The 25,822-nt window shown below is 45.6% G+C and overlaps 1 protein-coding gene across 1 annotated transcript in view; it reads left to right on the top strand.

The window, feature by feature from the left end:
• Positions 1 to 1,134: 1,134 nt before the first annotated feature.
• The window catches only part of BCL11B (BAF chromatin remodeling complex subunit BCL11B), a 91,910-nt gene continuing 67,222 nt past the window's right edge, over positions 1,135 to 25,822 (top strand). The window contains exons 1-2 of the mRNA XM_041398408.1: positions 1,135 to 1,324; positions 14,507 to 14,875. Of these exons, the coding sequence (XP_041254342.1) occupies positions 1,267 to 1,324; positions 14,507 to 14,875 (427 nt within the window). The 5' untranslated portion in view covers positions 1,135 to 1,266. The remainder of the gene's footprint in view (positions 1,325 to 14,506; positions 14,876 to 25,822) is intronic.

Raw genomic sequence — 25,822 nt, 5'->3', positions numbered from 1 at the left:
CCGCCCGAGCCGCCCCCGCTGCGGCCGGCGCCGGGCTCGGGGAAGTTTGGCCGTGCGTGAGGATGCGGATTTATTCCTTCCCCCCTCTCTTTCCCTGGCCGCCGGCGCTCGGCGCACTGGAAGCGGCGCTGCACAAAGCCCGGAGCGGCGGCGAGCCCTGCGTGTGCCGTAGTTGGTGTGTGTGCGGTGTGTGTGCGTGTGCGTGTGCGGTGTGTGCGGTGTGTGCGAGTGGCGTTTCTTGTTCTCTTGCAGGGTACAATGTTAAAAAGCCACCGCTAGTCGCCCCCAGTGCTCCTACTCTCTGGGTCTTTTTGTCTCTAGTGCAGATTAAACGTCACGTCCGCACTTGAACTTGAATTTTATCCCATTGTACAGAGGCAGCCCCAGCCATAGAGAGACAGAGCGCTCCCAGAGAACCAGGACTCCGCCATCTTCACATTGCAATATATAATAGTAATAGCCAGCACCAGCCCAGCTGCACTGGGGGCTTCCTTCCTTCCAGTCCCAGTGCCAGGCGAGGGGGGAAGAGTGCAAAGTGGTGCAGGAGCACTGGCAATCCAAAAGCACCAGGGCAAAGCAGTGCCACTTGAACTGGGAAAGAGGAGACACAGTTTCGGCTACCCCTTTTCAAAAAATTCTCTCTATATATCTACCCAGCAAGGGTCAATCTTTGAGAAACATTTTTTTTGGCGATCTTTTTTTTTTGAGTGGGGGCTATCCCAATTCTAGTACTTTTCTTCTTTTTTTTAACTGCAGTTTTTTAAAAAAATTTTGATTTTTTTTTAAATTTTTTTTTTTTTTTTTTTTTTTTTTTTTTTTTTTTTTTTTTTTTTTTTTTTTTTTTTTTTTTGCCCTCTTGGTGGAAAAGCGCACTTGCCAATTTGCCAAGCACTCTGGAAAGAGGAAAAGAGAAAAGTGTCACTGGCGGTGCATATCCTCCTAAGTTCAAGAAGAGATCTGGAAGTCCAAGTGGCAGAAGCAGTGGAGAAAAGACAGTGTGTGAAAGAGAAAGAGAGCGAGAAAGAGCTTTTCCTGATGATGATGATGATGATGATTTTTAATTGAGAGGGAATCCCAACCAGTGCACCACAGCAGCAACAAAAAGGAGGCGGTTTTTTTTCGTTTTTGATTTTTTTGAAAGAAGAACTCGATAAAGAAGAAGAAGAATAAAGAGGGGGAAAAAAAAGAGGAGGAGGATCGGCCCCCCAACACATCCCCCCAAACCAGTGCAGCTCTCCAGGCGATGCCAGTGTAAATGCCAGGGCAATGTCCCGTCGCAAGCAGGGAAACCCGCAGCACTTGTCACAAAGAGAGATTATCACACGTAAGTTTGAACTTGGAACCAGACCGAGCCGAAATCGAGAAGCAAAATTAGGGGGGTGGAGGGGGGGAGAAGCCCGAAGTTTGCTGTGCGTTTTTGCAGCGGTGCGGAGGTGAGGCGGCCAGGCAGGCGGGAGGGCAGGCGGCGTGGACGGGGAAGGAGCTGCCGGCGGGCAGAGCGCGGCGCGGGGCTCTCCCGGGGAGCGGCTGCGTGCGCGGGGGGCGGCGGAGCGGGGCGCGCTGCCCCAGGCCGGGCCGGGCCACCCCGCCGGGGCTCCGCCGCTCGCTCCTTGCTTCGGGGGCAGCACGGAGCGGTGGGAAAAGTTGGCCGAGAGCCTCGCCTCGGCGTGACAGCCGCGGAGGGTGGGGGGAGGAGGATCAAGGTGGGCAGCAAGGGAGGGAGACGCGGAAGGGCCGGGGGGACTTAGCGGGAAGCACATGGAGACGGTGGGCCGGCGGCGGCGGGGCCGAGCCCCCCGGCACCGGAGCGCGGGGCAGGTAGCCGGCCAGCTGCGCCCTGCCCGCCCCAGGTGCATCGCCGGCGGGGGAAAAGAGCTCTCCGAAGCGCGGGGCAAGGCAGAACCAGCTCAGCTGGGGCTAGAGGCAGGACAGGGGCTGCCGAGGGGCCGGGTGCGGGCGGGAGTGTCTGTCGGTGGCGGGGGGCGCGAGGAAAGCCGAGGCGGGGACCGGGGATGGAGTGCACGAAATGCGGGTCGGGCAGCGGCACCGGCTCGCCTGCGGGGCAGGAGTGGAGGCTGCACTTTGCTGAAGCTCCCATTGTAAGTGAAAATACACACAAAAAAAAAAAAAAAAAGGAAGGAAAAAATAGAGGGGGGGAGGGAAAGCGGCATCCCCCCCTCCCCCCAGCACCAGAATCCCCCTCCTCCCCGTTCCCACCCCTGAAGCTCCGGGAGAGGGGCGAGTGCCTGCAGGCAGAGTAGGGGGCAGGTCCCCGGGCGGGAGCCCCACTCCGCCGCTCCCGTCCCCGGGGGCCCGTGCCGCGAGGCGGGGGGGAAATGTGGGGGCGCCTCCCGGGGCGTGCGGCCCCCAGCGCCCCGCGCTGCTCCCACGCCTCCGGGCCACGGGGAAGGGGCAGGTCAGGGGGGGTCCCCATTTCCCTCCTATAGCATAGGACAAGTTTGGGGGGTGGTAAAAAAATACCCGGCACGCCGTGGCCCCGCACCCGGCAAGCCCGGCCGGACCCCTGCCCCCCCCGGCCCGCAAGACGAGTCCGCAAGTTGTTGTGCTGCGGGGGGCGGCGGCTCGCACGGAGCCAGCCCGGGGCTGAGCCTGAGCCGCGGCGGATCCGAATATTTATGTTGAGATTTTAAAAAATTTAAATAAATAAATAAAATATTTCCCCGGCTTCTCTCCCCTCCCCTGAAAGCCAAGAATAGGAGCCATCTGCCAGGAGCATTTGGTGCTTGCGAGCTCCTCTCTTTCTTTGTTACCGGTGATAAATTTCTGTTTGTAAGATTTCCTTGGGAATCGAGATATATATGTGTATATAATTTTTCCACTTCCATTGGGATTTTCTTTTCATAGCAGAGGGCTGTTGGGGGACGGGTTGAGTTCTGAAATACAAATTTCTTTCTCTGTTTCTAGGTGTTTTTTTTTTTTTTTCCATATATATATATATGTATATACACACACATACATATATATACACATACATATATGCATATGTATTTTTAAATGTGCGTCTTTATTTTATAAAAAGTACCCCTTCACCCCACCTCTAGCCCATCAGCTGGTGGAACCTTGATGAAGATGCATCTGGTATTCAGCTTTTGCTGGGGGGGTTGTTTTTAATTCATTGTTATTTTGGAACCAGATTTGCATCACCATAAAAGGTGGAGGATGCCCCCCTTCCTCAACTCCCTCCCCTTCGTTAATTGCATTTTTGATTTTAACCATCCGGTTTGGAAAATGTTTATCCTTTTTGTTGGTGAGTTATTATTCCCCCCCCCCCCCCTTTCTGTTTTTTAATTTTCTTTTTAAAAGTATCAACAGCCATCTAAATCGCCCAGTGTAATTTCTCCCACTTGTTTTCTGTCTCACTTGCGAGGAGATGTGGGGTGTTGAAAGGGGGTGTGCGGAAAATCTGTTTTGTTGCGCACGTCTGAATTTGTTTCAATGGGTGAAACATTTCTTTTCTTGCTGATGTTGCTGCTGGGGAGGGGGGGAAGGGGGGTGGAGAAGAGAGTCAGGTAGGTTTGTTATTCCAATTTGATCTCCTTTTCCGATCGCTTTACTTGAAGGTAAATAATGAGGCAGGAGAGTATTCAAAGGTGCCGAGGAGCTGCGTGTACAATGGGTTTAGCGGGAAGGCTGGGGGAGGAATGGAGAGCAGAGCAGTAAGAGCTTCCCTCCCTCCCCTCTTGTATTTATCTATCTCTCCATCCTGAGGAAGCTGGCGGAGAAATCAGGCTGCATACTGAACAGTGGCAGAAAAAAAATGAAGGTATCCAGGGGAAGGAGGTGGTGGGGGGCGGGGGGGAGCTGCGCCGGGCTGGGGTTGGGGCTGGGGAGCAGGAGCGCAGGCATTTCAGCGCACAGGTCTGAGCCTCAGCTGCAGGCTTGCAGGAGAGGGGGTCGCAGTCTCTGCACTCCTCGGGAAGTGTCATTCGTGGGGGAAAAGCAGCCAGGCAGTGTCCTCTCTAAAGAGGAGTTTGGAAAGTAGTGGGCAAACAGAATAGGAAACCAAAGCACTCACAATAAAATAGAGTCAATCCCAAACCAAGCCCCCAAAGCCAGGATGAATTGATACTGTTTTCAGAAATCTTGCTTTTATGTTATGTTTAGCTTGGGCTTTTTTTGCCCTGTCTCCCTTTTTGGCATCTGTAAGGGGAGTTACATTTCAGGATGGATTGGAGGTCTGTGCCAGGCAAGGAAAGAGATGGGGAGAGAGATGGGGAGAGAGACAGAGAGAGAGAGAGAAGGGTTTTCTGACACTGTTCAGCTGGAGTTTATTTGGTTTCATCCACTTGGTGTTTGGAGAACGTTTAGATCCTGAGTGTAAGACAAACAAACTCAAAAAGGAGAGAAAGTGCAATGTAGCTGTGCTCCGGAGTTGCAGCATCTCATTAGCACAGTGGTCTTTAAGTGGTGCAAAACGAGTGGCCTGCCTGTGTTTGCCAGGCTCACCCAGGCAGCCTTGTAACCGTGCAGGACAAAAGAAAGAGGTGAAACACATGGAGAGAAAAAAGCAACTCTGGACCTTTCTTCACCGCTGGTGGACAGAGCAAACTTGGTAGCCAAGCTCATTTAAATGGGTGGACAATGCAAAAGAGCTGATTATGTGTAGGAGAGGAGGCTGAAGTGTTGAGCTGCTCAGTGCAAAGAAATGTTATTTTGGTTTGGTTCAAATTGCTGATTTTCCAGCTTAAGATCTTCCATTTTTAACTTAAGAAATCTGTTTTCAAACTAGCCCTGCATTTTGCATTTGAAGGAAATGTGAAAGGCAAGAGCATGTGAAAAGCTCGCTGGTAGCAGTTTTGCAGAAGGCGGCAAAGCTAGAACATTTCTGTAGAGCAGCAGCAAAGATTGAGAGGCAAAGGCACAGGAAAATCATACAATTCCAGGCAGAGAACCAGGTTTCTCAAGACAGGTCTTCAGTACCTGGTCAACAGGTTTCCTAGGAAGAGCAATAATTTCCTGTATCACTTTGTTTTGTACGTAGTCATTAAAAATCATAACAAAAACCCTATGATTTTTTGCATGTCAAAGTTTTGCAAATTGCTCCAAGGAGCTTCTCTTAAAATGCATTTAGATTTAGCGCAATTAACATACTTTCCCTGCAGAACAAAACCCACACCAATGTAATCAACTCTAATACAAAGAGAATGTAAGCTGTGACTGAAGAATTAGAGAGGAAATTACTATTATTTTAAGGATGGATGACTTTTTCATAATACCTGCATGGCTGTGCACAGCAAAGCACAGCCTTTTAAAAGACATTATATGTGTTTACTTTAAATAGGACAGGGGAAAATAAAGGTTGCATGCTGTCGACTTCAGGTTGTCTTTCATTTGAATATATTTCTATTGGACGTACAAGATAAGTAAAAAAAAAAAAAAATACTGGCACATTTTCATAGTTTCTCTTCTTTAAAAATGTTTTTGAAAACTGCTGCAGAGTAACTAGGTTGTGGCTGGGGGTTGTTCTGTCCTTTTTGCTTGGTGTGTCCGGTGGCTTAAATTGATATACAGTGGGTGAGAAACCATTTTGCAGTTTTTTTCTGGTCGGCAGATGCAGAGCATATTTAGTCAGGCTTATTTAAATACCGAGACATAAAACTCTTCGAGATTTCACAAACTGCCTGCCTTTAATAGAAATGGTGGGAACCCTTGGTTTGCACAAAATGTGTGTTTTTCTGCAGAACAAAGGGTTGTCTTGTGGCATATTTGGCAATAATTATGACTTAGAGAAGTGTGCGCTCGAAGAAGTAGTACAAATTTTTGATATCATTTATAGACTCTGGTTGACTTCAGCTGCTCTTCCCAGGGCTGAGCTCGCTGCGAGCAAACCTCTGCTTCCAAAATGCCTCGCACGCGATATTAGCTTGTCTCCCACATTTCCTACCTGCATCTCTTTGCTCTTTGTGTTGTTTGTTGATGGAAAATACTTTCCAAAATAAACTTCGCCGGCTGCCGGAGCCTGCCGTGTGCCCCGGCCGCCAGTGGCGGGGGTTGGCGACTAGGGGGAGCTCCCAGCCCGTGCGATGGCCGCGCCGGCCCCGCCGCGGGACGCGCGGGATGCGCCGCCGGAGCCCGCACCGCCGCGCCCGGCGCGCACCGTGCTGCCGAACGCGCTCGGCGTAAAGTTGTAGTATTGATTTCCATGCGAAGATCTATACAGAGCTAGCCGAGAGAGGCTGACAGCGAGACAAATCTATTTTTAACTAAATCGCGGCTGATTAATTGACTCGGGCGGACAGGAGTTTTTAATTAAAATTAGTTTTTAACGGTGGTTTTTATTGTCAACAGACAATGTTTAAATTCTCAATTTGTTGTTGTCATATGGTGATAGGGGTAATGATACCTGCACATGAGTGAGCTTCCTGCGTGGTGGGGAGTGGGGGGAACCCACGGAGATCCGTATGTTTGTTCCAGTGGATGCAAAAACACAGAGTGAAGAAGCTGGAGTTGTAGGACAAGATGTGTGCAGCAACAAAGCAGACACACATCTACAGAAGTTGGCTTCTATTACATATCAGAAAGCCGCATGTAATTCTGCGGAGCGGATTTGATATGAGACAGTTTAACGTACTTTGATCCTCAGGTCCTACTGCTATCTGTAGTTCCTGCAAATGAAAATAAGCATTCTTTTTTCCTAGAGAAATAAACACAAAATCATATCTGTCACATAGAAGTTGCTGCTGAGCAGCTCACAGGCTTCTCCAACAGGCTTGTGCTGTTCTCTACTGCAGTCGGCTTGCGTGTCGTGGATGGACTTTAGCAGGACGTTTTCCTGCCCAAATGTATAATTTAGTGGCGTGCACATGGGAAGTTTTGGATATGCGTTTCACTTATCCTGAGAACTCCATCGAGTTACAGCACTATTGACATAGAAGAAGCATCTTACTTTTAGGGTGCAGTATGAGCATGGAGGTTATCCTGTGACAGGAAAGTGCGCTTTATTCTAACCTTCAAGAGAAGTAAATTAGGTCAGACAAAGGATCAGGGCTGTCATCAGCTGTACAAAAACCCTTCACTCTCGGGTAGAGAGGACCAGTAATTTATCTGATGATTTCTCTACTTCATTTAATGTTTGAATTGTGCTAGTTGGAAGCATATAGACAGCAGCCTCATTTGACAGACTGGTAAGCTGAAGAGCACAGTGCCTGGGCCGTTGCTGATGCTAGTGTTGCACAGCCATGGGGAAAACCTTCCCTTCTTCCCTCCCAAAACCTCAGGCTTCACTTACTGTGGCTTTCCTTCCACTGCAAGATTGTTAACTTTTATCAAGAGAAACAGCTATCCCCCTCTCCTCCTCGCCTTCCTTTACCCACCAAGTGCACACACATCCATGCTCCCCTTCCTCTCACTCCCTCCTCTGCCTCCCACCCTTCCCACTCCCTCAGGTCAAAGCCTGGTGGAAAAGCCTCCCTGCAGAGACCTGTTACCCCAAAATGGCTCTTAGCCTCCTCGCCAGAGCATTTCCTACTCTTTGGTTGCAGTTTGGTTTCTCTAGGGTTGCAGCGCAGTTGGTTGAATTTGTTAGCCTCCCTTCGGTACTGTCCAGAGAAAGCATGTAGAAAAATAGAGTGGCTGGGGTTTACCCACATGCTTTAAAGTCGGCAATTCCACTAAAACACTTGGTGAAGCATCAGCATTGTCTGTAGACAGCTTTATATGTATGTATCTTTTTAATGAGGGAGGGAAAAGGCATCAATAACTGCATGCATTGATAAATGCATGATTCATTCAGCTGCTTGTACTATAGCACCTTCCTCCTCGGTGTTTATTTACTTTTTAAAAATGTATCTGGGCAGGCTGCACACCATTTCTCAGCACTCAGCTGCAGCCTCAGAGTCTCCTAAACATCAGTTACATTTTCTCGCTGTCTGCCCTCCTTCTCAAAAAGCTGTTGCTTGCTCAGTACTGTAGACCCTTGCTGGAGCTTTAAGTAGCAGCTTATTTCTTTGCTTTTTTTTTTTTTTTTTTTTTTTTCCAAAGGATATATAAAAAATGCCTAAAGGAGACTATTCGAAAACAAATTAAAGTAGAGGGACACACTTCATGCATTGCAGGCACGCGCCAGTAGAAGGGGGTTAGAAGAATATAATCATTTTACTGGCAAAAGTGACACCAGATCGGGGATTTGATTAATGGTGCAGCATTCACAGGGACTTAGTTCTGTATTTTTGACATATGCAAGTCTTTTGTGTAGTTGCCTCAGTGCAAGAAATTCCGTTTTGTTTTTTTCCTGGAGCAGCTGATAATTTGTATGTGTGCTGGATATGCCCAAGGTACTTTCCAAAGACTAAGCACTAGACAGCACAGTACAAAAAAGGAATCCAAAGTTAAGGGAGAGGAAAAAAACATACTGGTTTACTTAACTTTTTTATGACCCCTTTTACTAAGCCACTGGAAGAAGCCATAAATTCGCTGAATGTTATAATGAATATGCTTCAATGAAAGTAAAAAAAAAAAAAAGAAAATTGTATATGAGCAACAGTGTGCCATAAACAATTGAAAAATGCAGTCTCTTTTGAGTCTGATATTTAAGAAAATAACAGATCTGTTGTGTGTTTAATACATGCTCAGAACTAATTGCTTAATTTTGATCATGCCTTTTAAATCCTTGGGTAAGAATCTCTGCTTCCAGTATTCTTTTCTATGTCAGTTGAAAGCCTGTACCTAAATACCGCTCCTTCTCCTTTTGTGGCACCGAGCACTCCTTTCTCTCCTTGGTTGTCGTTTAGTTTTAAATAAAACAAATGTATTCACTGGGGAACAAAGAGTGCTTTTATATCACATCATCACATCCCATTTTATCTGCAGAGATTTACAGCTTCTGCAGTCTATAGAAGAGCCTATACATTTTCTGCTTTCAAAAGCAGTAAATATTTTTTATGAATGCATAGTTTACTTAAGAAACACACTACTCTCTTCCGTAACACTGTACATAGTTTCTGAAGAAATAACATCTGACAAGTGTTGGAAATTTGTGCAGATTCTTAGATATTCTTGTCTTTTGTCCTGTTTGGGTCCGGCATGGTTATTATGTCATTTTCCTTCTTCTTTTCCCTAAATCCTGATCTGTTGAGTGGCTCTTTGTGGCAATGCTTGGGGTTGTTCTGTCTCAGGTGTGTAGAGTTCAACTGCTGTGAGGGTTAAACTGCTTTTTGAGAGACTCGGTCTTCTGCAAAAGGTGTCTGAGGTACCAGTGCTGCAGCGCGGTCCTTCACCTCGCAGCCCTCGGCGGGAGCTGAAGCGTCGCAGTGACCGGGTCATTTCGCGCACCCTCCCCGCACTCTGCCGCGTCCCGGTGCCCGTGCGGTCGCAGCGGGGGCGGCCGCTCCGTCCTGCCCGCCGGGCCCGGCACCCTTTGTGCACTTTGCACATGCCGGGAAAGCGAGGGGATCACGGTGTGATCCCATGTGTTTTCGGGGATTCTCCATCAAGTTGTCTCTTTTGGCAAACTCAGCCTCGGACTTACATTTAGGAAAAAATTAAATACACGAACAGTTGCTTTGCTGTCTTCAGAAAAATTAAAAATTGGTGTCAGATAAGCGGTGCCTGGTACTGCTGAGTGTGATGCTGGTGCAGTATGTAGGCGTAATCTCAACTCTGCACCTTGTGGCTGCAGGGAGCTGCTGGGATGCTCTGGAAGCAGGTTATTGATAAACTTCGACGGCAAAGAGCCGCGTTGCCCGCTTTGAGCAGCGTTAGTCTTTGTGCAGCAAGGATCCTGACACCGATCTCGGTGATAACCCAGCCAGAGAGCGTGTGATTCGAGCTACTTTCCGTTAAGCATGTTGATGTTACAGTAAATGTGACATGTGGGTGTTGATTGAAGGGACATAATTTTCAGGCCTGCTTTGGGCCAACACCCTCAAGAGCATATCAGTCCTTTGTGCTTGCTCCCCAACTAGGCTGAGCTCTCTGTGCTGCGCCTTCAAGACAGCAGTGACTGTGAGGAGAACTGTGCACTTGACGTGCTGCAGCACATTTCTAGGCTGTATCCTGTACCTGGCTACCAGGAACTGTGTCCTCATGGTGGACTCTGGGTTCCCCAGCTTGTCCAAGAGAAGGGTGGCCCGTGGGATAGCCTGTGCCTTGTCCCCCAGGTGGGCACAAGGGTGGGCAGTGGCTGTGGCAGGGTGCTGGGGCAGGCAGGGCACCCAGCAGCACTCTGCAGTGAAGGCACTGGCAGTGCTTGCCTTCACCACCCCGTTATTGATTTGTGCAGAAAGCAGCCACGGGGAGGAAGCTTCACATGCAACACTTTGGCCCAACACCAAAACATTTCCTCTGCCCCCTTTGCCTCATTTTGATACTGTAGAACAAGAAAAATAAGGAAAAGAATAGCTTGGCAAGTTCTAGATCCTTTCTTACCCTGGTTCTGCAGAGCAATAAAAAGACAAGAAAATAAATGATTGCTGTCTGGACCCAGCCTCACCCAAACTCTGTGAACAAGCATCCATGGTTCTGTCCTTTAAAGCCTTGGAAATGACTTTTAGCAAAACAGCCGTTTCCACTATTAGTGGGTAAAATTTTGAGACAATTGACAGGCAAAAAGTAGTTAGCATTTGCGTTCACTTTAACACTGGGCATGAGAGCATTGTTTGCATGGGGCACATATGCTTTAATGATGTCACCATGCTGGAGTAGGAGTGCTGGTGGCTTTGTGAGAGTGCCTTTATGGAATTAAGGAGTTTGTCCACTGTATTTTGGTGTGGTAGACCTTGGAGATGCTGCTTAGAGTCCAGTCAGCAAGTGTAATGCTTTTTTTGAGTAAAGCAAATGATTTTGATTGTCTGGTTGCTTTAATTTCACAAAGCCATCACATAACAACTGTGTCACTCATGTCCCCAAAGACTGCCCATCGCCAGCTCACTGTGCTCCCTAGGCAGGCAATGCCAAGGCAATCCTCTGTGTAGGAATCTCTGGATGTAGGGAAAATACTGGGCACACCTTAACATGCCTGAAAGAACCAGGGCACGAATCCTGGCTGGAAATAGCTCATTTGGTTTTTTTTTTTTACTTTTTCCATGTAAGCGACATGAGATGTTTTCCCTCCTCCTATTTTGTGTGGCCTAATTTCTTCTTCTTAAAAATATAAATTAATTTAAAATAAATACTTGTGAAGAAACACCCTCCTACCTCTAAACCCATCTACCAACAACAGCAATAAAACCACAGAGTTAAATTCAAATAATGTGAAGCGACTCATTTTAAACCCACAGACACAAGCAGAGTCAGAACTTTAGATTGAGACTGGCCTAAATTGCCCCACTGGTATTAAAGGGCTTCTTAAACAGCCTAAGATCTTGGCTGTTGTATTAACCAGGCATGACCCAATGCGTTATGGGCTGGACTTGCAGGCTTTTTTCTCTTTCCCTTTGTGGGTTTTAAATCTCTCCTGTAATGTTACTTGAATGTAGGTTTTTAATGGCTTAATTGAGTTGTCAATAGGAAGCCTTTTCTTTCTTGTGTTTTTTTATTCTGAGTAAAAAAAAAATAAATGCAAATTGACATGGATAAAATGCATTTGAAGATCTATTCAGTATTTTGTTTTTCATTCTTTTATGTCTGTTTTCCATGTTGTGAATAAGGGGATGTAATATAGCTTTTGCATTGTTGGGTGAATAGCTGGTCTCATGATTGATGATTTATTAAGCTCAAATCAGAAATAGAGTTGAGTAAAAAAAATCTTTTGATAGTTTGAAACCCAATTACTACTGATCACGAGGGCTCGGCGTACCAAGAAAACGAAAAGCTGATTTTTGGTGATGTGACGACTGCCAAAATATGAAGGAATACCAGATGTTATTTTAAAAAAGTGCCATTGCAGAGTCCTTGGAAAGAGAGAGTGAGCGAGTGTAAGCTAATAGGCATATGTGGATTTAACTAATATTCAAATGAAGTGTAGAACTGAAAAGAAAGAATTCGTAACAGTTTAGCTGTTCAAATCTCCTTCATGTTTGCACTGACGCCTGGTCAGGACCCTTATCAATTGCAGCAATTTTGCTACATTTTCTGAAGAGCACAATCTAAATCACAGGCAAAAAAAAAAAAAAAATCCTCACATCAAAAAGATAATAAAGTTGAGATCCGTGCTTTTCTTTATATTTGTTACATATATATAAATGCCAAAATTCAGCCTTTGTAATTTAAGACACAGACTTTAATCAAAAGGCTTTACAGGGATGTTAGTGAAACTAGTAACAAGCATTTTTCCTCCGTGCCATCTTTTATTCTTACGACCCTTGGTTCAGTTCTTGTTTTTGTGTTGTCTTTTCCAGCTCTTTGTCCCATCTCCCACTTGTGTATCTTCGTGCCTGTGTGTCCCTCTCTGTACAGTTTTTTAAAATATTTTGACACACTCTTCCCCCTTAATAGGAATTCTGGCTACAAATTGCGTGCACATTTCTAAAAGACCCTTTTCACAGTCCTTTTCTTTTGGCTCTAAAATGATGTATATGTAATTGGTAATTAAAGGTGCAAGCCCTCTTCAATATAAACAATATTGCTCAATGTTAGATCATTAAGGGAACTGCAGCACTAAATAATTACCTTTTGCATCGTGACACACTGTTCGCAGGTATCCGCTCCCTTCCCAGCAGTGCCTTTTCAGCACAGGGTTATAGTCACATTTTCACTAAGGCAAGGAGACATCTTTTCATGATATAAATTGGTGAATTAATTGCTTAGTATTGTCTTCAAACTCCTTTTAAACCTAGAGTAAGAGGAAAACGGTAATTAATGATTTTCAGAATGAGTGAGTTGGGAAGCATGAGCCTTCTCGTGCCCATCGCTGGCTCCAGCAGGATGGTCCACGCCTGGGCACTGCTCTGGGGTCCCTGTCCTTTTCTGCCGTCGCTGTCGCTGCTGCTGCCGCTCTCTGCTCTGCTGTTAGAGAGCTCTGATGCAACTTGTAATACAGCTGGTAGATATGCTGATCAGTTATTTATTCTGGAAGGCAAAAATGGGAATGATTATTTTCCTAAACTACCTTTTTTCGAGGCTTAACCATTTTTGTTGCCAGGCAATGCATTTCGCCTTCTACCTCTTGTCCGTTTTCTATGTGTTTCTTAGTTTTTTTTTTTGTTTTTTTTTTTTTTTTTTTGGTTGGTTTTTTCCCCCCCAATTGCTGTAGAGTGGGACAAATATCCTTTTGTTTTCAGAATGGAGAAGAGTCCAGGTCTGAATTATAACATTTGTCTATCACAGTTTTACTTTGAGATATTTGTTTTACTTACTTTTCCCAGGAAATCCATGAGGAAACTAATAGAGAACATTTTTCCTCCTATTCCTTTAATCCTGATTCGATTAGAGGTCTCAGCCACTGATTTACATACTGTTAGTTCCTCTGTTTTGTTCAGCCCAAATCCTATAGTCCTTGCAGAGGAAAACCAGCCTTAGGCAAAAGTCAGTGGAAATTTTGCCTGAATAAAGTCCAAGGTTTGTATGATTTGGCAGTTACATGGCAGAACAAGACAAAACAAACAAAAAACCATGTTTTGCCCCAGAAATGGATTGTGATCCACAATTATTTTATAGTGTAAAAATTGCCTTCTAAGTACTGATTTAAAACATACTGGGTTTTATTAATTGTGACATGAGAAGTTACATATTTCCTAGAAACTGATTCAAGTCACCCAGAAATTCTTTCCCAGTCTTTGGGGGTAAAGGTAGGAAATTCAACACGTCTGTGGACAAGATTTAAACAAAAAAAACTTTTATTAGCCTATGTAGCAATGGCAGGGTTTTTGGCATTGGAAAAATAGAGTGGAATATTTCAGGCTCAGCCAATATTCCAGTATGTTAAATAAGTGCCTCATTCCCTTTCCCACTGTGCACACTTTTGAAACCCCTTAACTGCTCACGAGACCATACCCTGGTTGTTTTAGTCTTGCAAGTAGTTTTTTGTAATTTCTGCTAATGGGTGGTCATTTAATCTTGCTGGTAACTCTGTAATGGGACAAGGTGGTAATAATTTTGTATGGCACGGGGAGCCTGGTCCTGCTAGTTTGGTGCATAAAAGCTTTCCCCCTCTCCCTGAAAAAGAAGGAAAGACTTGGGTGCATAAACTTTGCTGGATGGGGCCTTGGCCAGATGGCTGGGAGACACGGAGGGAATGAGAAGGTGGGATAAAAAGAGAGGAACTATTTCAGAATGTGACTCGGGGCTCGAACGCTTGCAAAATGGCTCTTTGCTGATATCCTTGCAGTGCTGGCAGCAGTGGGAAGGAGCTGTCAAGAAAGCTATGCCAGGTCAGCCTTTCCATTTTGTTTCAGGCAGGCTTGGTTGCAAAATATATTGAAATCATTCTGGGAGAGCGGAAAAGCTGAAAAATAAAAGAAAGATCTAATCAGGCTTGGCTCCTTTGAGGGGGGTGGGGGGAGGCTGGGCCTCTGGTGATGCATCCTTCAGAGTCTGTGAACACTCAAAGCAATCTCTTTCTCTTTTCCCCTTGTCCCTTTCCTCCCTCTTTCTCCTTGTCCATGCAAAGCAGAGGCTGACCATGTGGAACCGGCACTGGCCGACGAGGACGAGAGCCTGGCAATAGCAGACCCAGGCGGCATCAGCATCGCCGCAGGCGGGACAGACCCCGACTTGTTAACCTGCGGACAGTGTCAGATGAACTTCCCGCTGGGAGACATCTTGGTTTTTATAGAGCACAAGAGAAAACAGTGCAATGGCACTGGTGGTGTCTGCTATGAAAAGAGCATGGATAAGAGCAGCCCTCCCCCCTCCTCACGCGCCGAGCTCAGGAAAGTGTCAGAGCCAGTGGAAATCGGGATCCAAGTCACACCCGATGAAGAAGACCGTCTTCTCACGCCTACAAAAGGAATTTGCCCCAAGCAGGAGAACATTGCAGGTACAGCACGTTTTACACTCAATCAACTTGCCTAGGTAATCTTTTAACTAGAATCCTCTAGAAAGTGCCATGAAACAGGCTTCAGCAACACGTCTTTATAGGAGCCATCCATCTGGAGGATCCTCACAGCTCTGCAAGGCTGTCCATCCCCTGTTTAATTCTTTGTAGTTGTCTGTGCAGGGCCAGCTGCTGGAGAAAGGGGCCTCTCAGGCAGCTGGGAGAGCTAAGGGGCAGTCTGTACATCTGGGAAAAAGCAGAAAGTTGGGGTCAGAAACCATTTCAGGAGCATCCTTAAGCAAGTAGCAGTGGCAGAGGGATAGGGGACTTTGATGAGGTTCCCAGTTCTGTCCTGTTCCAGATACCCTTTGTCACATGCAGACTTACTGGGAAGGGCTGCATCCTGACACTAGGAAAAGTCCTCTTCCCACTGACTGGTAGTGGGAAGAAGATTTCTTTGTGAAGGCTAAAGCAGGGTTTCATGAAGTCCTTCATTTTCCATTCCCTGGGGTAGATGTCAGCTTCCTGGCCTGCACTGTAGCCTGTGCTGCCTGTTCTGGGTCTCCTTAGATGGCTTGGGTTGGGTGGGTAACACCTCCACTCTCATGCACACCCCAAAGAGATCTTCTGAATAAGGATACAAGAGCATAGGCTGGCCTGAGTGAGTAAATTGCAGGCATTTCTTTTTCTAAAACTCTCACATGTGGTGAAGTTAACGTTCATTCAGTGGACCTCCCCCGCTCAGACGTGGGCAGGCAGGTGATGATTATCCACCTAGGTGAGGTGGTATGCAGTGGTTCCTGTAGAGTGCCTGGCATGGGGTTGCTTCCATCAAGCAGGGTGTTTTTCCCCTCTGCAGTGGTGAAAGGATGACTCTCCTCCCTGCTAGTGAGTGGGGGTTTTATGTTACACAGCAGGATCTCCCCTCAAATGGGCCTTTTTTGTTCAAACCAACTGCATCCCATACAGAAGACCAGTGACAATCTGCCTTTGCTGCCAGTATCCTGATTTATCTAGGAATTGTCCTATGGGATTAGATCTGACAGTCCAGATCCAGTCCTGCCTGTGGTAGAGATGCTCCCATGAGGGGATCCCCAGCAGACAGGTGAGAGGCTCCTATCTTTAAAACTGAAGCTTAAGAGGTTTAGCTTAAGAGCCTTTAGTGTTGGAGATGTCTGAGCAAGTCCCCAGCACCTGTGACAGGCTTGGGTATCACATCAATGAGGGTGTGGGCTTTAAAAGGCTGAGGGCTTCAGACCTTCTGTCTTTTAGGACAGGGCATACAATGCCCATTGATTATACTGTTTTCTTCTAGGACTATTTTTTTGGGGTGCAGCCACCACCCTGACATGGGGCAGCTGTTAGCTCTGGCAGCATTAGCTGTGGCAGGCCTGTGCTGTAGCACTGGAAGCAAACCCACCGTAACACCTGACCCTGTCTTTTCCTCATCCCTTTTCAGCTTTCCTCATCCTTTTGCAGTCGTGAATACATTTCTTGGTAGAGGTGATTACATTGTGGTGAAGCAGATTTGAGGGCTAGATTTCCTTTCCATTTGGTAGGAGCAGAAGGGAAGTATTCAGGACCTTCCCTAGTCTGCTGAAGGCTGCCTGAGTGCTGCTGAGCACTCCCAGAAGCTGTTGATCTGTGCAAGCTGATGGCACTCAGCCCCTTGCGGAGGGTGTGCAGCACTTTTTAGGAGAGCTCTGCTGCAGTTGCAGTCCAGAGCTCATCTCTTACTAATCTCTGCTCAAATTCAGTCCACAGTACCTCAGTGGCTACTCCCAGAGCAGAGGGTGCTGTCCCATCCCAGCTTCTCGGGGTCGGCAACAACATAACCAAAGCTTTTGCCATGCAGAAAATCTGCTGGGGTAGGAGGTCATGAAGGAAATGTTCACATGTGGAAAAGGCATAAAAAAAATTAAAAGCTAATCTGGAGCACCTAATCTCTTTCAGACTAAACTGCATATCAAATGAAAAATATGTAGGAAAGATTTTGAATTGAGAAAAATAAAAGGGTTTATCATTTGATTGGCATTTTCTCAGCAGTGCATGGAGATAGGGACATCCACTAAACAGTGCTGTAATAATACTTTCTCAATTAGGAGCCCAGCTCTGAGATAAAAAGGTGCAGTGTCCTTCCATATTTTTTTTAATAGCAGCGGATAGTTTTCAATAGTGGGATAAAAGCCTCACATTACAGCCATGGAGGGTAGCCATGAAAAACCCACAGAAGTCATTCACTGGAAAGGCTTTAGTGGGATATACCAAACCCCTTATTTATATTTCAATAGAAAGGCTTTCTGCATTAGCCAAGAAAATCAGAATCTGCATTTAACATTAAAGGTATTTCCCAGTGAGCGGCTGTAGAGCATTGTTGTTAGATTTGTTAAAAAAAGAGACTAAATACGATTTCATAAAAGGGAAACTTAATCTCTAAGGCAGCTTTCTCCTACCCTGCCACCCCCTCTCTTTATTTTTTTATTTTTTTTGTAATAATGCAACAGCCTACAGTATTTTTACTTTATATGTGACGAAAGATATTCTTAGCCTTTCTGTACTGCGACAGGAAGAATGAATTTCTTTATTCCACCAAGAAATATGTAAAATAATCCCTTAGAAGTATGGGGAGATATGTTTGTTCAAAGCATTTAAAATGTTATTTTAATCAAAGGCACAAAACACTCTACATGCTGTGTCAGCTAAAGGAGACCATTACATTTTAACAGCAAATCATGTTCTTTTTCCCCCTCCTAGCCAGCCCCCCCCTTTGAAACTAACTTTTTTTTTATTAAATAAAAAGGCGAAAAAGATTAAAGAATAAAAAAAAAAAACTTCAGTGGCTCAAATGTATAAAGTAATTTAATATGGTGGAAGCATTAATTATTTTAGCTTAATTGAATTCTGAGGACTGCAGTAGTTGCATTTTTGTAGACAAGCTCTGTTTATTATTTCTTTGTGTAGATTAACAGTAAAGGAAACATAGATAACTTTCAGTTATTTATTGTAAAATAAATGTGTCAATTCATGTGTAAAGCAAGCTGTTCAAAGATAATTGAGTCTTTATATTTGAAGAGGGAAACCAGAAATCACCCACTCGCCACTCTGGCTCCCTGAAATATGCTGCCACCACTGCTGTCCTCGAAGAGGTTTCAGCTCCTCTCCTTGATCCTGTGTTATTTTTGCAGACCTTCTTATTTGGTCAGAATGATTTGTAAAGCCTTCTGTGGTGTGACAAAGACACCAGACCTTACAGCTTCCCATGGCTGAATGCTCTGAGGGTATGTCAAGTGCTGAGCTTGGCTCTGCCCCATGTACCTCTCGTAGCTCTGGGTGTGAGGATATTGGGATGCAGAAACCGCGCTGAGTATTCATCCTGGCACAGGGTGCTCTTGAGGCCTTTCTTCCTCTCTTTTTTTTTACTTTCTGGGTAGCTCTTCTTGCCCCAGCCACTGAATGCCTCTTGACCACACAACAGACCTTGTGCTGCTTTGAGGGACACGTTGAGGCAGGGCTTAGGAGCCCACGAGAATTTTTATGTATGCAACACAAATCTCTGACAGACATTTCTATATTCCAGTGGAAACAAAGGCAACTTTGTCTCTGCAATCAGCTTTTAAAGATCTTCTGATAATGAAATCTGTCATCTTTCCCTGACTGGTAACTTGCAAATCCAAGTTTTGGAGGTGTTTTCATTTAGTTACCACTGTCCGTAAGATGTGTGGTAGCATGTCAGCTGGCACTGGGAGGACGTGACTTGCTTAGGAGCAGTCTGCCCTGTAAAGGTTTTTTTTTTCTGTTTTGTGAATTGGCTGACCTGTTTGAAAATCAGTTCTGCCTCTTGTACAGAGGGTGTGATAGTATCGAAGAGATGTACCAGATTGTTGCACAGCAAAACATAACCAGGCCAATGAGTTGGCAAGCAGTTATCGGTCACTGCTGCTTTTATTTCACTGCTGGCAGGTATTTTGGAAAAAAAATAGACCACTGTTGTATTTTATACTTCTTTTTATCTTTCATATTTATCAGATCTTGGGCATAACCAGGTGACCTGTCCTGGCTGAAGAATGACCTGGGAAGGTGCTCCCACTGTCGTTTCACAGATGGTATCTCATCTCTTCCCCATGGCCCTGTGGTCTGTTTGTTAGAAGGATTCTCTGAAACTACCCAAGTCAAAAAAAAAGTACCAGTCTGCCTGATTTTAATGCTAAGTGGTTTCACAGAACCCCAGCAAAGAGGAGGGAGCCTCTGTGGAGCAGGCACCACTTGGAGCAGAACTTCTCCAGATTCACTGGCAGGCCTGCACCTTCAGGCCAGCAGACCTTCACAAATATATAACTGCAGCAGCAGCAGAGGTTCACTAAGATGATGAGCTAATTTTTGCAAAGATAGTGCTAGGAAAGAGGAGGGGGTTGATTGGAATTCCTCATTCATCCTGTCCCAGCCACCAGTGCTGGGCTCCATACATTGTAGTAGATGTACATCATGAAAAAAGGCTCCCTGTCAGAGGCAGGATTTAACTGCAACCCCTGCTCCATGAATGTTCATTTCAGGCTTTTGAATGGTAAAACTGCCAGTGAGAGAAACTAAATAACTCGCATGTGCTGGAAACCAGAGATAAACACCGCTGCAGGTTGCCATGAAATGGGCTATTTGATATATTTAGAATTGTTATTTTTCTCCAAATTAAGATTAGTTAAATCCATGTGTGTTGTGTGAGTGACTGTTAACTCAATGGCATGGATTATCCTTTTTTCAAATCTTGACAGCTAATTATTATTGCTGCCTACCCTGAGACATTCTCTTACAATGTACCATTATGGACCCGTGCACCCATATTTAACTGCAGGACTCAGACAGCCATCGTGATGCCTTCACACGTGAGGGGAGGGAAAGGCGAGCTGAAACAACCCAAGGATGGTGACATCAGGCAGGCTGGGAAGAGGTGTTCTGAAGCTGAGATGGCACAGGGCTTGGTGGCTATCTCCTTCCCAAGGCTGTCATGGCACCAGGTCTGCTACCAGACCCTCCCTGGGGTAATGGGTCTTGCAGGAGTGGCTTTTAAAAGCGAGGCAAGGAGAAAACAGCATGTGAAGAAAAAGAGGCTTCTAGAAGTATGTGGTGACAGTGCTTGAGAAACTCAGCTGCAATCCTTTTCATGAGGCTTTTCCAGGCTTGTTTCTTCCCTTGAATCTGCTAGGGTATTCCTGAGTGCAGAGGAGTTACCTGGTCACCTCCTCCTACTCCTTTGCTGCTTCAGCAGGTATTTAGCAACACGTTTTGTTAATTGGTGTTGCTGAACAGTAAGGGGAGGACACATGACACAAGAAAGGTGTCAACTGACAGTGCCCTGAGAGTGGGTTAATGAGCAAGCTTCCAGCCCCTGGGACCTTGTTGAGGTCCTTGCTGGGGGTGTGGAGAGAAAAACAAGCAGGGTGATCTCACACAGAGCCCTGCTTGCACCTGCTTGGGTGGGGGTGGAGGGCATGCTTGGGGAGCTCGGCTCTCCTCTGGGGACAAGGCACCCTCAGTCCACAGGAGCAGCCTGCAGTGGCAGCTGCCCTCCCCTGGTTTGCTGAGGCTTCAAGCTTAAACAAGGGCTGCTGAAATGTCGATGGCTTAAAGTTTTAAGGCTGCTGGTGGAGGTCAGCATGGTGCTCTCTAAGGAACATGACTGTGCCCGTGTGGGTGATCCTAAGAGAGGGCAGTGTGGAGGGTGCCTGTCAGCATGCACCCCCAGGGCTGCAGCCATGGTTCCAGTGTCTCTCACCAAGGCGGCAGCACGGACCCTGCTAACCCCGGCAAGAGTTAAAGGTGAGAAACCTGCCAGTTACAAAACCCTTCCTTCCCCTTGCCTGAACCGCACCACACCCTGGGGCCCCACAGCACCCTCTGCTCAGACCCAGCCCGAGGCCACCAACCACCCTCTCCCTGCTGCCACCTCAGCTTGTCCCAGTTTTGTCCTGCCCAGGGTCTGGCCCTGCCGGGCACCAAGGGTTTCCCGGCATCTGCCAGTAAAGAGTGAAATTAATCACACCGAGTTTTAAAAGCAGATTAAAAAAAATACTGAGCATATTATGCCCTTGATTTTCGCTGCTGATCTTAGCTTTTTGTTTTGTTCTTCTTACCATCCCGTTTTTCAAAGTTATCTTCTGTGCCCTGTATGTGGTTAGTAGGATTCCCACAAGGCTGCAGGAGTGGTGGGGGTCCAGTTCACCCTGCTGTGCCCCTGTTTCACCTGGGGTAATTCCCCTGAAAGCAGCAGGACCCTGCTGGATTGACTGGGTGGCACGAGTGAGGACCTGCATGGTGTGCTGTACTGAGAAACAGGAGCTTGCTGCTGTTATTTTCTCCCTCTCTAATCTCTCCTAGTCATAGTCATCTTCAGTTTTGTGAGTGACAATGCTGGGTAAAACCTTTTCGACAGAAGTGCCATTTTGCAGGCTGATGAGAGGGGATTTAAGAAGGTCATTCAGTACACACAGTTGGTCTTCTTGCTCTGGGGTGAATGCGTGTGAGGAGTCACTGTTTAAGAGCAAAACTTGCTTGCTTGTACCACGTTGGCGCTGCTGTTAGCCTCTTTTAATTCAGTGGAAGAACTCTGAACTTGGAGTTAGAATCCACTAAAAATGTCACCCAACAAAGTGTCTTTTTTGCCTTTATTTAAATCCTTTTGTGAAATTACTTGGGTTATTTGTCCAGAAACTGTATGCATATCTGGTTGTTGTTATTATTAACCATGGAAAGATTGGTAGATTTTCATAGGCAACAGTAATGGTGAATGGTGAAACGGCACTGTTCAGCCAGCCATTACTCATTTTTCTTGACAACATTGTGAGCAACTTTTAAGAGCAAATTAAAAGTAGTGCCCAACCAGCTTGTGGACTGCTTTGGCATTTGTGTGGATGCAACAAATACCAATATACTTGTGCTTGTTGGAGTGTTGACTGCAAGAAAAAATTTATATGTGTTTTCAGGGGAATTTTGGATAGGGATGTAGCTAAAGGAAAGCCGGGTGTGTGGAAGTACTATAAAAGAGAAAAGCTGTCTCCAACTATGTTCTTCTCCAATGGTGGATAAATACTTAAAGGCACAGAAGTGGTTCCTTTGCTTGAGCAGGACAGAAGAGTTGCTATAGCATGGGGTTGCCTCCCTTCATGTGTTTTCCATAGATTGTTTTTCTTTCTCAGCCAGTGTTTGAACTGTGCTGCCTATACACGCAGTGACCAAATCAGCTGTGACATAAAGGTTGAACCTTTCTAGGTTTTTTCTGAGATTGGAACATTTTTCTATCATAACTGGAGAAAAAAAACCAACCCTGTGAAGTAATCATACTTTTTGTACAAGAAAGGCTTGGATTTCTATGTCATGTCACGTAACTTCAAAGGGCATAGATTTGGGGCTGACTTTCAGCACTGGCTTCAGTGGCCGAGTGGGAAGATGGGAGCCTGCAGGGTAAGAAATAGAGGAGAGAGGCCAGGTATAGAAATAAAACCATGTTTCTCAGCAGAAAATCCTAAAAGCCAGGAGAAACTGGGTAACTCTTGTCTTGGGAGATGTGTGTGCTCTCTCCAATGAGAACATCCTTTTCTGCATGGTTTCTTTTCCCCATTCCCTCCCACCCTCCAAATGGTAATTGGTGGGCTGTGCAGTAGAAATGTTATAAAAAAAAAAAGAAGAAAAACTGGGTGGGTGGGGTATCTAGGGATTTGGTGTCTAAGCTCAGGAGTTAAGCCGGAAATCCCAGAGATGTAATGAAAACAAAACGGACTTTTCACTCGCGCTGTGGCATTCTGGCAGTGAGAACGCTTTCGTGAGCCAATGTTTTCATTGTAGGTTTTCTCGAGAGAAGTAGTGGAAATGAATCGTTAACCCCTTAACAGGAATGAATGTGGTTGCTGCAGTGAGGAGAGGAGAGCCGTCTTGGCTCCTAGTTGCTGTGTTGCAGAGCTCGGGGGTGTGTGTATGTTTGTGTGTAGTGGGGAAGGTGGGGTAGATACTGCTTGTAAGGAGTTTAATAATGTTAATGGCAGATGTGAAGTGGTTACTTAGTGGTTGTTGTTTTTTTCTCTTTGCATGTACGCCTTTGCAGAAAGATTCAAGTGTGATCAGCACAAACCACTGTTAAGCCCAACAGCTCTTAAACTCTCTCCTTCTTCTGGCATTTGGTAGCATATTTCTTGAGCAAGAAAAGGGGGACACTGTTCACTGGTCCCTCGGCAGAGTCATAAAAGCTGCAGATGCAAAAGACCTACCAAGTAGCAGATCCCAGTTTTCTTGGAAAGTGGAAGTACAGGATGTGTGTCTGTAGCAGGCACGCTACGTATATAGCTTTAAATGTCCAGCAGTCTTGGATGGTGTGCAGCCTCACAGGAGTCAGCCTCTTCTTTAAAATTAAGGGAGTTTGTAGAGGAAGAGAGCTGGGAGTGATTAATCTAATTTACCTTAACAGCCACTTTTGGTGACAAGATCTTGTATCCTTGTCCTCCATGTTGTGATTAGGCTGCATCTTATTTCACTATTTTATTTCATGTTTTGATCACTGCTGGCACTTACCCTGTTTCTCTCTCCATTCTCTCATTAGGGTAATTTATCTGCATGTATTCTTGCAAGCAGTACAGAGCATCAACCCCACTGCTCTAGCTAAAGAATATCTCATCTACTTTTTAGCATCTTGGAAGAGCAATTAAAATCATTATAGACCTTCTTCCAGCTGCCCTAGACCCTCCAGTCTAGCCCTTGCATGCAGGTTGTGGGACGCTCGGTGCTGTGCAGACTTTGGATGTAATTGCATAGCTGCTGCAAAGAGCTGTGTCTCTGCAGCTGACCTTGCTCAGCGCATCTGGCCTCTGAATAGATGTTTGCCTTCTTTCTTCCCACTTTGACAGCTCCCCCCCTCTGCACTCCAGCCCCTCACTCTGCTCCAGCCCGCTCCTTGTCTCTCATGCTGGGACAGCACGGCGGCAGCAAGGTATTTGTGGCTGAAACTGCCTTGGCAGTGAGGAGAGCTTGAGGAAAGCGTCAGTTCTCCTGCACGCTTTTCGGAGAGGGGAAAAATAAGAAAGGATGCTGTTGAATAAATGATGGTTCTACATGTTTTTTATACCACACTGCTTTTGTAATGGTCATTTAAACAAGGTGGAGTGGTGGGGGAGGAGAGAACAAGATGAGACTGCAGACAAGGATTAAACAGCCCTCTTCCTCTTTTAAGACATTTATTATTTTCAGAGTCAAACTTGTAGTCAGCTAATGTAACTGTAAAAGTCTCCTTTGAATTATTGCCGAGGTGCTCTGAAGTCTTCTATTAGAGCTGATGTACTTGTGTGCAGACAAAATCCAGATTTGAACTTAGCACCTACTTGTTTTATTTTCCTTATTAAACCAACTTCTGGTTCATTTTTTCCTTTCAAGACCCACTTTTTGTTTCCCGTTTTCTAGACTACCCTATTACTAGCTCATAAAAAGAGTTAGAAACTGACGGGAAGTTTCCTGAGCAAGAAGGAATTTTTTTTTCTTCTATTTTTTTTTTCTTCCCCCTATGTCTTGGCCTGGAGCCAACCTGTCTTTCAACAAGTAGAGAGCCATTCCAAGTTGAAATTTATAGAGCAGAGTCCAGGTTCAAGGGCTGAAGCCCGCCAACAGCTCCAGTCTCTTTGTTACTGATTAATTCTGCAAGCGGTTCAGCTGGTTTGCTCACTTCTGCCCGCTCTTCACAGCACCGCAGCGCTTCCGAGCCGCCTGCCGCTGCTTCGCCCTCCCCTGCTTTTCAGCAGGGCTTTATCCCCTCATTGTATAGCATCCCCCCAAATGTATTTAACCCCATGCAGTTCAAGCTGCAGTGAGTTGACTTTTTGACAAAAATTACAAAACATCCTCTCCCTATTTCCTCCACTTTTTTTTTTTTTCTTTTTTTTTTTTTTTTTTCCCCCCCCGAAAGCTGATTTTAAATGTCTGGAGCTTCCCATTTCACTTCAGCTCATATTAATGATTGCTTCTTGGCATCAGTTAGAACCCAAGTTCCCAGGTTTTAATTAGTTTACTCAAATGCACACAGTGGAGCAAAATAGTTTCTTTCAGCTTTACCTGCAAAGGATGTTTCCTGTCTCAGTGAGGGGGTTTTCCTCACAAAGGGATTTGAAAGGCAGAAGTTTTCAAGTGGTCTCAATATGAGGCCCCACAAGAGCGAGTGTGGGAGGTGAGGGGGAGAAAGAGCAGAAAGAGAAAAAGAGAGAGAGAAAAAAAACAAACAAAAAACTAAACCAAAATAGATTTTGGGAAAGTACCTTGAAATGGGGATGGTCCCAATCCTGCAACAAATTGGATGCTGAACCACAACCTTATTGACGTCAATGGGGGTTTTGCCATTGGCTTGGGCGCAGGCCGGATTCCATCCTTAGCTGCACCGAGCTGTAGGTACGCCAACAGCCCTCTGCAGTCAGCGGGATTACTGATGTGCAGAAAGTTAAGCATGTCTGTAAGCGTTGGCAGGATTAAGATCTGTGCTGGTATTTTCAGACCAAGTGAAATGCATGTGGGAGTTTTTTAAAGAAGAAAGTGCATGGGAGTTTTAAAAAAGGGAGAATATAGCCGAGCCTGCCATTTTTAAGTGCCTTGGGGAAAAACCTGGGTTGCTATTAAAAATATCGGAGGACTAATGTGTTACTAATTGTGACACAATTAACTTCTTAAAAGTATTTGATTGTGACTCCCAAGAAAATAAAACGATGGAGATGAACAGCTAGAAATTCAGGCCTGTGTTTCAGTTAAAACATTTCTTTCCTATTAACTAGAAATAAAAGCAAGCCTAGAGGTTCACTTTACCATGCATCTTGGTTACTTTGTTCCTAGAAGTCTACTTTTTAGTGGGTTATTTAAAGAATTAAAAAAAACAACAACACGGAAAAGAAGCTCAAACCCAGTAGCTGTCTGAGACCCCTGTATGTGGCTTTACCA

Source organism: Onychostruthus taczanowskii, unplaced genomic scaffold (genome assembly GCF_017590055.1).
Source record: "Onychostruthus taczanowskii isolate IOZ18803 unplaced genomic scaffold, ASM1759005v1 scaffold1, whole genome shotgun sequence".
NCBI classification, from domain to species: Eukaryota; Metazoa; Chordata; class Aves; order Passeriformes; family Passeridae; genus Onychostruthus; species Onychostruthus taczanowskii.
The sequence above is the reverse complement of the archived record's forward strand: the minus strand, read 5'-3'. Positions and strand labels throughout refer to the sequence as shown.